Consider the following 14,288-nt stretch of genomic DNA (forward strand, 5'->3'; position numbering starts at 1 on the left):
AGTTGTCTGCAACAGTAGTGTAATGAGGAATTTCAAAGCCCAGCTTTCAAACTAAGTACAGCTACCCTGACTGGAACAGATTAAAGACCATCTTAACCTGAGCAGGCAGTATCTGCTTTTTTCTTTTAAAGGTTAGAAATAGGAGAGAATGAGCCAAATACAAGGTTTCTATTCATAGCACAGCCATCTGCCATAGAAATGTCAGTATATCACTCCAACCATAGCTTCATTTCTAGTTTTTAAAGATTTGCCAGGAATTGGAAGGTAATGCCACATAAACACCATATTCTTGGATTTCCATGTCAGTGGTTCCACCAAGTTATTAGCCAGCTCTAAGGTAAATGCTACACTTTATTACTTAACAGGCAGGATTTGGGGGAACAATACATGACAACGATTTATAATGAAGAACTAGTGGTTTTATCACTTTGATCAGACATAACAGCCTGTCACTAACCATGAAGCATTGAAATGTTTTATGTACAGCATTTGCTGAGCTTATGTTTGGGCAGCTATTGGCTCTGCTCCAAAGCACACAGAATGACCAGGGAGAAACTGCACAATGAAAAGCTGTTGCATTTTGTTACATAACCCAAACATATTAGACTTACATCATTAGCAGCATGTAAGAACCACTCTTTAGCCGTTTCTGCATTGGTGATAGTTTCTTGGGTGGTGAAAGTCTGCACACCATAAAACAAGGAAGTATGTAAAACACTGTACTTAAAATTGAAACAAGTTCAGGTTGCTAAAACATCATATGTTCCAGATAATCAAAGCAGAGTGATTCTAGATGTTCATAACAGACAGCTGCTGCCAGATTTCAGCAAAAAAACCAAGCTTATCAATCCAGTAAAGATTAGTGTTGCTAGATTTACCTATCTAGTTTTAAACTAGCATATATTTGGAACTGGAATAATTATTCCCCATTTCCTACCTCCCTCCCCCAAACTGTTATGCAAAACCTCAAGACTAATTTTCATATTTAGTGAGAGACTAAAGTAGAAGTTTTACCATTCAACTAAAAAGGAACTAATTAAGCATTAAAACAGAATAACCTAGCTGGATTGTCCTCTTGTTCTTCAATTCCTACTTTTTCATGGAGGAACACTCATTTCTGTTAAGACTCTTGTCATAATTTTGTTTTGCTGATTAGAGGAAAACATTTTCCTGCTTCATGAAGTGTGCACAGAAGTTCAGTCATGCAGTTTTGCAAATATCTACAACCATTCTGATTTACTCAACCATCAAAATATAGCTTTAAGCGTGAACACTAGATTCAACCTACTCTCATCCATCTCCAGAAATATTTCATTATGAAACACAAGCCTGTTGCAGAAAATGAAAAAATGCCATTCATCCCCTTCCAAATATATCCAATTATCTAACTACAGTCTGGCAAACAGAAATTGAAGTGTTACTCTTTCAATCTGGCAGTCTTCTAAGCCTTTGAACCACGACCCTTGAACTCAATTATTCGAAGTGACCATTAGTATTACTTTGTGAAGTTTCCTTATTACTTCATAAGTTGTTGCTCAGCTGCAATATTGCCAAGATAAGATAATGAGCACCACCGTAGAGCATGGCCAGCCTTACACACACGTTCATTTGTTTCAGATTCTGTCTTCAACAGCAAAAAGGTTCTACTGTGCTTTACAAATGAAGACGACCCAAGTTACATAACTATGAAGTTTGTCTTCATCAGTTTTCTCTGCTAAGACAGAAGCATTCCTCAAAGGAAGATGGCAGCTAGCAATTATGTTTCCAGAGTACATTATTAGCAAGGCAAGGCTTAAAAGAGGCAGCTATTAAGTCTGTATTCAGAAATAAGTGTCATCTTATAAACTACCAGCAGGCTATCTTTACCAACTCTTTGTAAGTAAAGAAGCTTAGATTTACAGTGCTCAAGGAACTCAGCATATAAGTTGTTTGGTGAAGATACTTTGGTTGCTACCCTAAAACAGAATGAAGATTCCCAAACCACATGCAATTCATTAATGCAAAAAACAGAACACTTAACAAGTAACACTGTACTTAAGATAAATGACCAAAAGTAACCTTAAATAAAAGTAAGGAATGAGACAACAAGATCTTGAATTTCGAAGAAAAACTACATAGGATCCTACATTCCACCCACAGAGAATTACAATAAAATAAACTTTTGTGAATAAAGCTTAAACTTGTGTTGACTGAGAAATACACCCTAGACAACATGAAATTGCTCATGTGTCTTACTTGTTTAGGTTAAGTGATTTTCAGCACTTGTCTTCTGGATCCCTCAGTGTTTCAGTAGCAACACAAGCTTGTACTGCAAGTTTAGGATGAATCACAGCAGACCTGTTTAGAAATAGTCCACACTCCCAAGTCCCTGATCTAGATCCTCCTGTGGACAGATCTCTATTCTGACTGAATCCTTTACTGTTAGAGTGTCACACCCCAGTGCTTGTATACTAGACATACCTTTGATGCAATAATGAAGAGTGTACTGTCTGCTTTAAGCTCAGCCAGGGTTTTGGCTATATGAGTACCATCAATGTTGGATACAAACCAAACACGAGGGCCTCCCTTGGAATATGGTTTCAGGGCTTCAGTTACCATCAGAGGGCCCTGGATAGAAGCAATATAAGCAACAGTTAGATTTTATTTTCATTACAAGCATGTACATGTACAAAAAGATGTGGAAAATGTATAGAAGTCAAGAGCTTACCAAGTCAGAGCCACCAATCCCAATATTGACCACATCAGTGATTGCCTTTCCAGTGTAGCCTTTCCATTCACCACTACGGACTCTCTGTGGCAAGAAAAATACTGCAATGACTATTTTATACTTACACTAAAGTTAGTGATTCCAACATTGGAAATAGGCTGTGCTTTCAGGCATTGTTATAGAAAGTCTCCGAAGACAACTTTCAAGCTTCTAGACTTTAAAGTCTACACTCAAAGCTACCTTCTTAGCTATACATTTGGTTATGTCTAAGATGACACTTTGTTAAGTGTTAGAAGTCTAATGCACGTATTTAAAAACACACTGTAAGATCAAACTCCTTCTGTGTGGACTGCTACAGCATTTACAACAGTTTTGGCAAAGGCAAGAGAAATCAAGCTAAAAATTAAAAAACCTTGGGCATTAAACTATTTGCAACAAATATTTGAACCTGAAGGGGTTCTTTAAGTGTCTTTAATTAGAAACAACTTCACTCACTAAAATGGAAGACATTAAAATATGAATAAAGCCATGGAGAGAGATTTACAGGCAAACCAAACATGCAAAAAGCTTTTCTATTGCATATATGTTTTGCATTAAGATTTATTTCTGGGCTTCACCTTAACAGCACATAGTACAGGTTTCCACTCTATTCTTGCTGTTTTAACAGTTACTGAGAGTTCTGACAATTACAATCATTAAGTAGTATCAAAACACTGCATTGAATTTTGTCCATCATGTACCACCTATGCAATAAATTTGTTCTAATCACAAAAGGAATCTTTCTAGTATCATGTACACTTCTACATACATTCCCCAATTCTAAAGCAATTTTTCTACAACAGATCACCTGGTTATGCTGATAGTTGCTCTCCTTCCCTACAGATGTTTAAGTTAAAGCTTTTTGTTCTTCCAAACAGAAAATCCATTTTTAGTATACACCATTCCTGTAGCCTGTAGGTGATGTTGCCATATTTTTAAAATCCCAACTGAAACAAGCATCTTCATTAATCTTTCCAAAGGAACTGCTTAACAAGATTTTTATTTTGCAGAGAAGATACATCTGCATGGAAAGTGATATTCACAGGCTCTGATGATTGAAACCATCTAGCAATAAAGAGGGTGGCACCAGTGAAAACTCTTGTTTTGCACTACTAAAATCTTAATAGCTAAAAACTCTACAGTGGAAAAAAAAAGACCATTGAATTTCTATGGCCATTCAATTCTTATATTATCTGAAGAAACTACCAAATTCAGACCAATTAGTGTCAGTTATTGTGGTTTTGGCATTTATCCATTAGGAACTGGACATAATCCAGGCTCATTTTGTATAGGTTAACAAGTATGAGTTGGCAGTGATACTGGCTACTACCACCCAGATAAGACTCACAATAGCACCCAAGCAGGTCCAGTTCCTCACAACCATGTTTAAAATGCACTAAAACTATTCGGTGAGCTTTTACCGATTAGTTTTATCACACATAAATTTGACTTTGTTAGAGTGCTGTATGAAGTTCTTCAGAAAGTTTCCTCAACTGATCTGACAGATGCCTACATTTTAAAGATGTACAGAATCACAGAACAATTAATGATATTTAAATGCAGGGGTTAACCATTATCTTCAACTAGGGAACAAAAAACTTTCATGCTGCTAAAGCTGCAAGCAGAATAGAATCATAAAGGAATCTGACCTAAAAACAGAAGATCTTTAAGGAACTATTTAAGTAGAGCATAATCAAATTGCAAGTGAGCTGGGGCTTCTACCTTTCTCCTGGTTTTACACAATTTTTAAGAGGCAGTTTCTACTCGATAGAATCAAGTAGTCGAAAAATTAGCAAGCAGACATAAGGCAACATTTGAATGGTACTTAATTATTTACTTCTGAAGGAAATGGAAGATTACTGCTAAAAGAGCAAGATCTAGAGAGCCCATTAAAGAAAAACCCAACTGGGAACAAAGAGAGAAAAGTGAATCATACTAAAACCAGCTCCAACTCCATGCTTAAGCTGGAACTATTATAACCTCAAACAAGGGTACAATAATTCATGTGAACCAGCCTGCAAACAATGCTTCACAATACACATGTAAGAACCTGGCTGGGTATAGAACAAATATATGAAAAATAAGCTATGGTGGTACTTTATACCTGGCAGAAGTGTTTCATTTTGTCCAACACTTTGTTTACTTCTGGAACAACATCCTTCCCATCTACAAGTATTGGCACATTGGAACGATTTCTCAGAGCAATATGAAGCACAGCTCGGTTCTGGAACAAGAAGGGAAAAAATTGATGAAGCTGTTTCCAAACTAAACCCAGGGGCCTCAGGTGCCTCATCCAGAAAGTAGTACAATCTTCAAGACTTAAAAATCCTTTAGATTAACTGGAATTAGTAGAGCAGTAGTTTGTGTGTGTATACACACACTCATCACCAGCTATCTAAATCACCCTCATTTCACAGAATCAGTGCAGAGGGCTGACAAAAGCATATAATATGCAAAGTAAACAAATTGCTTATTTGTTTACTTTGAAAACAAAGCTCAAAATCCCTTGACAAGCATTTAATGACTGAGGTTCAGAATTCAGCAATATTCAGTACTCAGTGATCTTAATTATTTTGGCATGCTTCAGGTATACAAGGATGAAGTTGCTTCCTATTAATGACAATACTGAAAATCAATTATAACAAGCAGCCAAAGTTATTTTCTCTGGCATTTTCTCAATTATCCTGAGTAGTCCATTTCATATAGGAAGAGACAAATATGTATTTTAACATTTAACAAAAAATGAATACAGTAGCCACATTATTCTATCGCTGCCCACAATTAAATGTTCCCTGAATACTTGCACACCAGATATGTAGGTGGTAGTTGTGTTATGAGAAAAAGATCTGTTAGCATGCACCATATTATATTAATTCTCCACAGTTACACATTAGTTATACACAGTTATACAAGTACACACAGTATGTACAAGTACACACATTAGTATATACAGTTATACAAGTCAAAGCATTGAAATCTGGCCTGTGATTTGCCTGTTCAGAAGCGTAACAGCTTTAATCCAGAATGAAGGAGTATCATCAATACTAATGAACAAATTAAAAAATTAGTCTGCTCTACCTCATTGTTCCTCACTACAATGAGAGGCATTGTGAGACAGACAACACAGACAATATGAGCTGCTAAGTTACGATTTAAATATCAAATGCTAGTTCAAAAATCATTGAGTTTGTGGTTACTGACTTGGAATATGAAAAAGCTCTTTCAGTTGCTAATTATCAAAGTGTACCCACTTAAATTTGGGGTGAACAGAGGCAATTTTTTTTCAACACTCAGCCATGGAATGGTACTATTTGGTAAATACTGCTCACTATCAGGCTTGAAGGAAGCTTTGTCTTGATCAAGAGAAGCAGTCATATTTGACCTGATGTCTACTGTTAAACAGAAGTATTTTCTAAATATCAAGTGGGCTATGAAGACTGTCCCTATAATGAGCAGTCAGATATGAGTTACCTTGTAATGCACTGTCTTTGTGCCATATCAAGCTGCAAGTTTTAACTCATCTGGGACAAACCTGGCAATGACACGCGTGGGTGCACTATAAAGAATTTCCACATAAGCACACACCATACAGGCAATGCCTGCAGCACCAAATACAGACAAGTCTTAAATACTTAAGACAAACAGCTAAAAAATGTTCTAAATCAGAACAAGAGTAGAGGACAAGTCAGTTCTTGCCGTTAAGCACCTCCCTTTTGTCTTATTGCTTTAGGTTTATTCAGTCATGTTGTTTGACAGCATCCTGTTTTTAGGGTCTCATGACAATTTCACATTGTCCACATGCTCATATTCCAGAGCCAGGCCAACTTCATTTTGATATTCTATACAAACAGAAAAAATTAAACAAACCAAACCTATTTCCAAGTCAACTTTTGACTGTAAATGAGAAACAGCCTGATAATAAAAAAGATGTTTCTAAGACTTATCATGCAGGTAATTGCTACATAAAGTTGCTATATTAAGACAGTAGCAAAATAGGGAGCTAGCAACAGAAGTCAAACACATCACAGTTTAATATTGCGCTTAAGCGCTTTCTGTGAAAACTGCATCCTTTTGAGAAGACTTCAGCTGCTACATTTGCTCTCATGTAGACAGTGAAGAGTAACTCCATAACATATGGTCAGAGATGGGCTAACCCTATAATAATTTGTGCTGCATGAGGCTAGTGAGAGGCAATATCTGAGAAAACAATCCACCAGGTAGATTTAAGACTTACCACCCTCTTTTCCCACTTCCTTTTTTCACTAGCTAGAATTACATCTGTGAATTGAAGGCATTAATACAGAAGGAAGAGGAACCATTTCTCCAGTGAAGCTTTATCTGTTTCTGCCTGTGCACTTTTACAAGCATGTAGCATTCAAACAATACAATGTCCAACTGCTGAATTATTTTAAGCAAACAGCTTGGTTATTGATGGATTTAGCTGTTGCACAAGTCAAAGGAAATACTGATTGCTGTGAATTTACCTCAACATACTAAATAGCCTTTCATATTTAAGGCAGACTAATAAATCACACTATACTGTTGAGTTTCCAGTTTTCATCCTATTTTTATTTCAGAAAAAGGGTACAGTTGGTTTTCTGTATGTTTTAGTGAAGATCTAATCATAATTACAACCTTCAGATCTATAAGAGGAAGATACTCATCCTCTTACCGAAGTAGTTGGCTAATTTCCCAAGATCATTTATTGTCTCTACTGTTAAACATACCCAAAGATAAGTAGCATCAACAACCCAAAGCAGAAAGTCTTACACAATCCTCACTAAAACTTTGTAGGCAGTTTACTAAGCTTTACGAACACTGACATTAGGCAAAAGCATGTAAGGGATACCTGAAATGCAATACTCTGTTCCATGGCCTTTGCAAGATCTAACTCATCTTCCTCTCTACAAAAGAGGGAAGAGAAGAGAAGAAAAAAAAATACCACCAAAATCTCTAAAAAAAAAATTAAGATGTGTGTTGAAGGGAGGATCGAATAGCTTTATTCACACACATTTTCTTCTGTATTTTTGTCAGAGGTGTAAAAATTTCTTATCTAAGTAGTGCAGCAAACATTATAACCACTCAGCATTTCAGAGTAGCAATTAGAACAAGTTTTTTCAAGACTTCTCTTACACAGATGCATGAACATCCATAATATATAGGCACAACTGAGGGGAAAGAACCATGGACAGAAATAGCCTTACCTCAGTGAAGTTGATCTTCTCTCCACTGAACATGCGCTCTCTGGCACTTTCCACACCCCTTGACTTTGCCTGAGAAATATAAAAATAGATTCCTCTTAAAAATAGTAGGAAGTCAATATGCACTACAAGGGTCCAGCTACATTAAAGAGTGTGAACATTTACCACATAAGACAGTGAAACAAAAATTATATTAGATTAAAAGACCCACTAGATTCTAGCTTAAAAATTGATTCTCCTACTTTAAAGCAGGTATTTTTATGCAGGCTGTTTATTTCCTTAAGAGGTTACACAGTAACATGTGCTAAATGACCAAGATGCAATGAATCCATCTTAATTACTCAGTTTCACCTTGCCATACTGCTACAGGATTCATTAATGATTCTTTGTACCAGCTTAGATTTTTTTTCTTTTTAAACTGAAGAGTAGCAAAAGTAATTTTGCTATGGCTATTTTTGCTAGTTCTCCCCTTTTTAAAAAATCTGTGTCCTATCTGGTCTAAGCCTTTGGCTGAAACAATAATTACAGAAGGGTTGTAAATATGGACACCATGCTAAATTGAAGCTAATGAGACAGACTTTCTTAAAATACATCCAACTGCAAATGAATCTCAAAACTAAGACTGCATGACATTTGAAGTATTGTTTCAATTGCAGGAATAGAAGACATCACCTTCTCTTACGACTTTATATGAATTTCTTATTTTACTGCAGACCTCAATAACCATGCCATATGCCAGCTGGTCTGTTACACAGACAAAAATCTTTTCAGTGAGCACAAGAAACAGATCTGTGCATTGAAAAATGGCCTCATACCTTGGGGCTAAAGGACAATGCAAGACTTCAAACAGTGCCAGATTTGTAAACAGATGCCTTTTAACTTTGATGGTCTCAAATTCAGAGCTAAATGTATATAAGCAACGCTAGAATAATCAGTTGCAGGTAGAAGTTAACTTTTTTAAAAATTATTTGGTTTATTAATTCAACATTTTAAAGAATTACCAGTTCCATCAGCATTTTCATCACTTCTTCTGTAACAAGGTTCTTCGAATAATCCAGTAAGATATCCCCATGATCAGTATTCAGAGTCAAGCTGTCAAAACAAACAGGTTGTTTAATTGCACATTCCTAAAGAGTGACTGTTTTAAGCAAGGCAATGATAACTCCTCTACAGATTACAAAATAATTAGAATCCTAATTATACTAAGTTAAAGACGACCTGAGGGACCGATTTGTCCCACAAGTTTCATAAAATGACCTACTAGTGTGTTTTAATTGAAGACCATGATTTTCAACAAGCTAAATTATAGTGTCCACTTTCTGCTTGTGAAAGTCCAAATACAATAAAGTGTATTTAATGCACAGTTGGACAATCACATTCTGTTTTCACTGAGCCACTAGCATTCTCTAGCAATAATTAGTTTTTTCCTAATATATCATAGGTAAAAAGCTTACCACATTCTTTTGCTGCTAAAAAATTAAGCTGTCTTCCTACAGGTCCTTTCAACAAATAGTCATTCTTTTATATGGAAACTTGAACAAGCCTGATTTAAAATTCTATACAGTTTCACTTACAGAAACATTCTGTTAACTACTATGCAGAATTAAACCCCATTTCTGCATGATGTAGTCTCACTGCCTTTGACTCAGTGGAAGTCTCCAAATTATTTAACTAATCCTCATCTGAAAGCTATAGCCTAACACTTCAAAATACAAGCACTTTTAAGTTTACATCCAAGATGTAACACAGAAATGGTAGTCCAATAGAAATCAAGTGAGCCCGTTTGTATTTACTAGCCTTGTATCTATGTGATAAGTTCTACAGTCCCTCTAATCCTTTACAGCACAGTTTTCTACCCAGTTCTTCTTTGCACTAATTTACAGCCAAATATACACATTTACTCTAAACTGAAGAATCAAAGCGCTGTAAGTAATTCAGTAGACCTTCTATAAAAGCACAGAAGGCCTTTTATATCTTACTCACTTTTGCTCCACATGTGCAAGCCACAGGAAACTGCATGCGTCTAAATTCTCAATGTTTCCGCATTGTTCATTATCTCCCCTGCTTTTTCTTTCCCAATTCTCAGGCACAGAAATAAGCACTGTTATTTTAGTGACCACGTATGTCAGACTTCACAGGGACAAACCATCGCATAATTGCTATTGCAAACAGATATGACAGAGAGGCAAGATTCTGCAAAGGAATAATGGAGCTGAACTTGCAACAACAGTAATAATCAGCAAGGCCTGGACATTTGGGTGGTTTCATTAACTTGAGGGAAAACACAGTAACATGTCCTTTTTCTGGTCTTAAAATACAAGAGACACTAGATAAGGAAAGGATGGTGTCTTCAAGCACAATCTTTAGAGGATTGTTTCTTTTATAGGTGAGAACACGAGGCAAGTAAGGAAAAACAGTATCAATACTGTTAATAGCCCTTCTCTTCAGCAGGCTACAAACAGTAATCCTGAAACCCTGACCATCCAGCGCAAGGATACCTGGAATATGGTTAGCTAAGGGAAGGACTGCTATCTCTCAGCCTGCCAAATTTGCTATTTATTAACACAATACAGAAGAAAAATAAGAACAAGTCCTGCAAGTCTGAGATTTGATGCAATTCATTTACAGACAGGTCTCAGATTTGAACACATTTTACCAATGATACAGCAAGGCCATTAATATAGAATCACAGAATCATTAAGGTTGGAAGAGACCTCCAAGATCGAGTCCAACCGTCAACCCAACACCACCATGCCCACTAAACCATGTCCCTAAGCACCTCATCTACCCGCCTTTTAAATACTTCCAGGGATGGTGAATCAACCACTTCCCTGGGCAGCCTGGTCCAATGTTTAACCACTCTTTCAGTAAAGACATTTTTCCTCACATCCAATCTAAACCTCCCCTGGTGCAACTTGAGGCCATTTCCTCTCATCCTTTCGCCAGTTACTCGGGAGAAGAGACCAACACCCACCTCGCTACAGCCTCCTTTCAGGTAGTTGTAGAGAGCAATGAGGTCTCCCCTCAGCCTCCTTTTCTCCAGGCTAAACAACCCCAGCTCCCTCAGCCGCTCCTCATAAGGCTTGTTCTCCAGACCCCTCACCAGCCTCGTTGCCCTTCTCTGGACACGCTCCAACATCTCAACATCCTTCTTGTAGTGAGGGGCCCAAAACTGAACACAGTATTCGAGGTGCGGCCTCACCAGTGCCGAGTACAGGGGCACCATCACTTCCCTGCTCCTGCTGGCCACACTATTTCTGATACAGGCCAGGATGCTGTTGGCCTTCTTGGCTGCCTGGGCACACTGCCAGCTCATGTTCAGCCGGCTGTCGACCCGCACCCCCCGGGCGCTTTCCATATATAATATGGATATATATATAATATACTAATACTTCTTCAGTTTAAAGAAGTAGGACTCTTAAAATTCTCATCTACAGTTTAATATAGATAGTCTTTCCCAGTGTTCTACTCCATGACCATGAAATCATGACTATCTTTTCTTTATGTTTACCTGACATATGCCTTACTTCTACAATTCATTGTTATTTTACTTCTATGAATAATAATAATAAAAAATCAATCTCACTAGACTAGATGACAAAGTATCCCATGAAATTCTGGCTAGATTCAAATCACTACTGATTTGAAGAAACTGCAGAAAGATGGCATCCCAAAACATCTCATGCAAAAAAAGCAAGCAATGGCTACCAGATCTAACTTCCCCACACACAAGGTGGAACACACAGCAGGCAATGTAATCTTATCTTAAACCCTTACACCAAGAGATCCACTTTTATTTGAACAGAAGCCCCAAACCCTGCAGCTCAGTTGCATTCTGCTACACTACCCATTCTGCAGTGCAGCAGCTGATGGCAGCACCAAGCAGGTGGAACAAGAGCCTTGTCACATAAGCCACATCCACATTTAAGTGATGCAGCCCTTAATCTGAAGGTCACCCACAGCATCTCAGAATGATTTTATCTCCCATCTAAACACAAACTAAAGCAGCTGAATGTAACCTCTACATGTATTATTATACATGGATTCCCTGGTGGCATGTCTTCCATTTAGATTGGAGGCTCTTTCTGATCCCTCATAATGGACAAGCCAACTAGCGGGAGTGTAATACTAGCGCTTTATATCTTGAACTAGCTATTTGCATCAGGAGTACCTTAATCAGCATCCAGATATCTATCTGCTGAGTTTTATGATAGCTGCATCATATCAGTTCCAACCCCTTCAAAACTAGGAGAGTTTTTCTAGTGAACAACCCATGTTTTTAAGACCCACTGTTCCTACCAGACCTTACATTTAGGTGGCAAAGCAAGCCAAAGGTGTACTCTACAGGTTTGACTACACTCCCAATCAGGAAAACAGGATATACAAATTCTGAGGAAGAAAAAAGGAAGACAGGATCTTCTATCTATAGTCTGTAGGACACAATCAGTGAGTGTAAGGTTCTTATAATAACATTAAATAGATATTTGTTCTCAGAGATAAAATACTCAGATTGAAAGTTATTCACACCAGTCTGAAATTTCTCCAGAACCAGTATCAGGAAGCACTTTTACACAGGTAAGAGTTTCTCTTTTCCTTCTAAAGGAAGAGAGATAGTCAGTGATTTTATGATAATATCTAGCAGAACTAACTGAAATGTATTCATAAAGATTAATTTCACATGAAGAGAGAGGTGCAAACTACAGCGAGGACCTTGTGGCCAAACCTCCAGACTGCTTAGGCTTTCAACAGATGTTAACTACCATCATCCTGCTGATCTGGCTCATAAAGCGGCAATCAATGAGAAGTCTACAAGCAGATCTGTCAAACTAACCCAGGCTGTCAGTTCTGCAATTGTATTTTGCTATGAGAAAGTTCTCCTGGTAGTCTAGAATGTGTTGGTTTATCAGGAAACAGGACTGAAATCATGAAAAGAAAGGATTAAGATAGATTAACTAAATTTAAACCCCTTCAGCTATTTCCTATGGGCAGCACAAAAGGACATTAAGTTGGGCAGCTATTTGAAACAGATAACCTTGGTAAATAATATTTCACAAAAAATATGATAAACACATTCTAGGAGACACACCAACTACTTTCAGCATGCAGAAAACACATTAGAGATGAGTATGTGTACCTGAAACAACAGCTGTCAAATATCTTCTCCTTGGTTAACTGTACACAGTGACAGCATAACACCCAAAAAAGTCTAAGTGTATTAAACATTCACAATAGCAATTAAATATAGACTATTTGAGAGGGTATATTTTATGGTTAAAGTAGCTTGGATAATATTAGAGTGACAGCTAAAGAGATTAAGATACAGTGCTATCCCCAGTAAGAGTACTTGCTTGAGCCATTCAGGAAGGAACCTTGTAAGAAACTTCTTGATTATGCCTTTTGATTTATTCAGGTAGTTTGCTTCAGCTTTCCTTTGTTCCAAGGATGTTACCAAATTCAGTCTCTTGGGATATACTGGAGATAAGGAAAACTTGCAACCAGAACTAGATCTATTAGAGATGAGCTAGTAGATTTGTGTAAGATAATAAAGTTCTTTAACAGTATAAGAAGTTCTGTTAGAAGAGCCAGATGAAGTCAATACTCAAAAATTAGCATATCTTTTCCATCAATGCAAATGACAACTCTTATATACTGGTATGCAGGACTTCATATGTAATGTTTAATTACAATTTAAGAAGTTTCTAATGAGCTCAAAAGGAAAGAAAAGTCACTTTACCTACGACGCTAATGAAAAGCTTGATACACGCAACAAGTCTTATCTCAACACTTGAGAACAGAAGCTCACTATATAGATATTACCCATGCTCAATTTAAAACTCAAGTCAGGGATGCATCTACGTAGTAGTATACTTTTCAGATTGCTGGTATAGTCCAACAATGTAACCACACACATGACTTCTCAGTACAGTCTCCAGTGTACAGAAAACACTAGTCCCACTTTACAGGATGAGACTGCTGAACATTATCATACTGCTTCCACATCTTACTTCCTCCTCTAGCAAAAATATGTTGCAATGCATTTTCTGTTAACATGAAGAGCATGAAGCAAGGGAGGGCTAAACCTGCTAAACACCCCCTCCCTCCCCATCTCAGGGCAGGGGTAGGCACCGCCGTACTACTGACAGGTTGGGGCACACGGATGGATGGCTCCTCGTGATCTTATCACGGAGCTTATCATGACTAAGCACACGGGTGCGAGACTGAGAAGTGAAGGACCCACAATGCCGCTGTGCGAGCCGCAGCCCGGCGCTGTGCTTCCCGGCACGTACCCTGCTGCAGCAAGGATGAGTCAAGGACGAGCACGCACGACCGCCCTCCTCGGG

At 37.7% G+C, this 14,288-nt stretch overlaps 1 protein-coding gene across 1 annotated transcript in view; it reads right to left on the minus strand.

Annotated features, from left to right (window-relative positions):
- Positions 1-14,288, minus strand: part of GPI (glucose-6-phosphate isomerase) — a 73,004-nt gene that overhangs the window by 10,623 nt on the left and 48,093 nt on the right. Inside the window, exons 2-7 of the mRNA XM_009320317.1 lie at positions 8,949-9,039; positions 7,951-8,019; positions 4,851-4,970; positions 2,708-2,791; positions 2,461-2,607; positions 612-683 (exon numbers count right to left, since the gene is read on the minus strand). Coding sequence (XP_009318592.1) covers positions 612-683; positions 2,461-2,607; positions 2,708-2,791; positions 4,851-4,970; positions 7,951-8,019; positions 8,949-9,039 — 583 coding nt within the window. The remainder of the gene's footprint in view (positions 1-611; positions 684-2,460; positions 2,608-2,707; positions 2,792-4,850; positions 4,971-7,950; positions 8,020-8,948; positions 9,040-14,288) is intronic.

The sequence above is a fragment of the Pygoscelis adeliae genome, unplaced genomic scaffold (assembly GCF_000699105.1).
Source record: "Pygoscelis adeliae isolate BGI_AS28 unplaced genomic scaffold, ASM69910v1 Scaffold62, whole genome shotgun sequence".
Taxonomy (NCBI): domain Eukaryota; kingdom Metazoa; phylum Chordata; class Aves; order Sphenisciformes; family Spheniscidae; genus Pygoscelis; species Pygoscelis adeliae.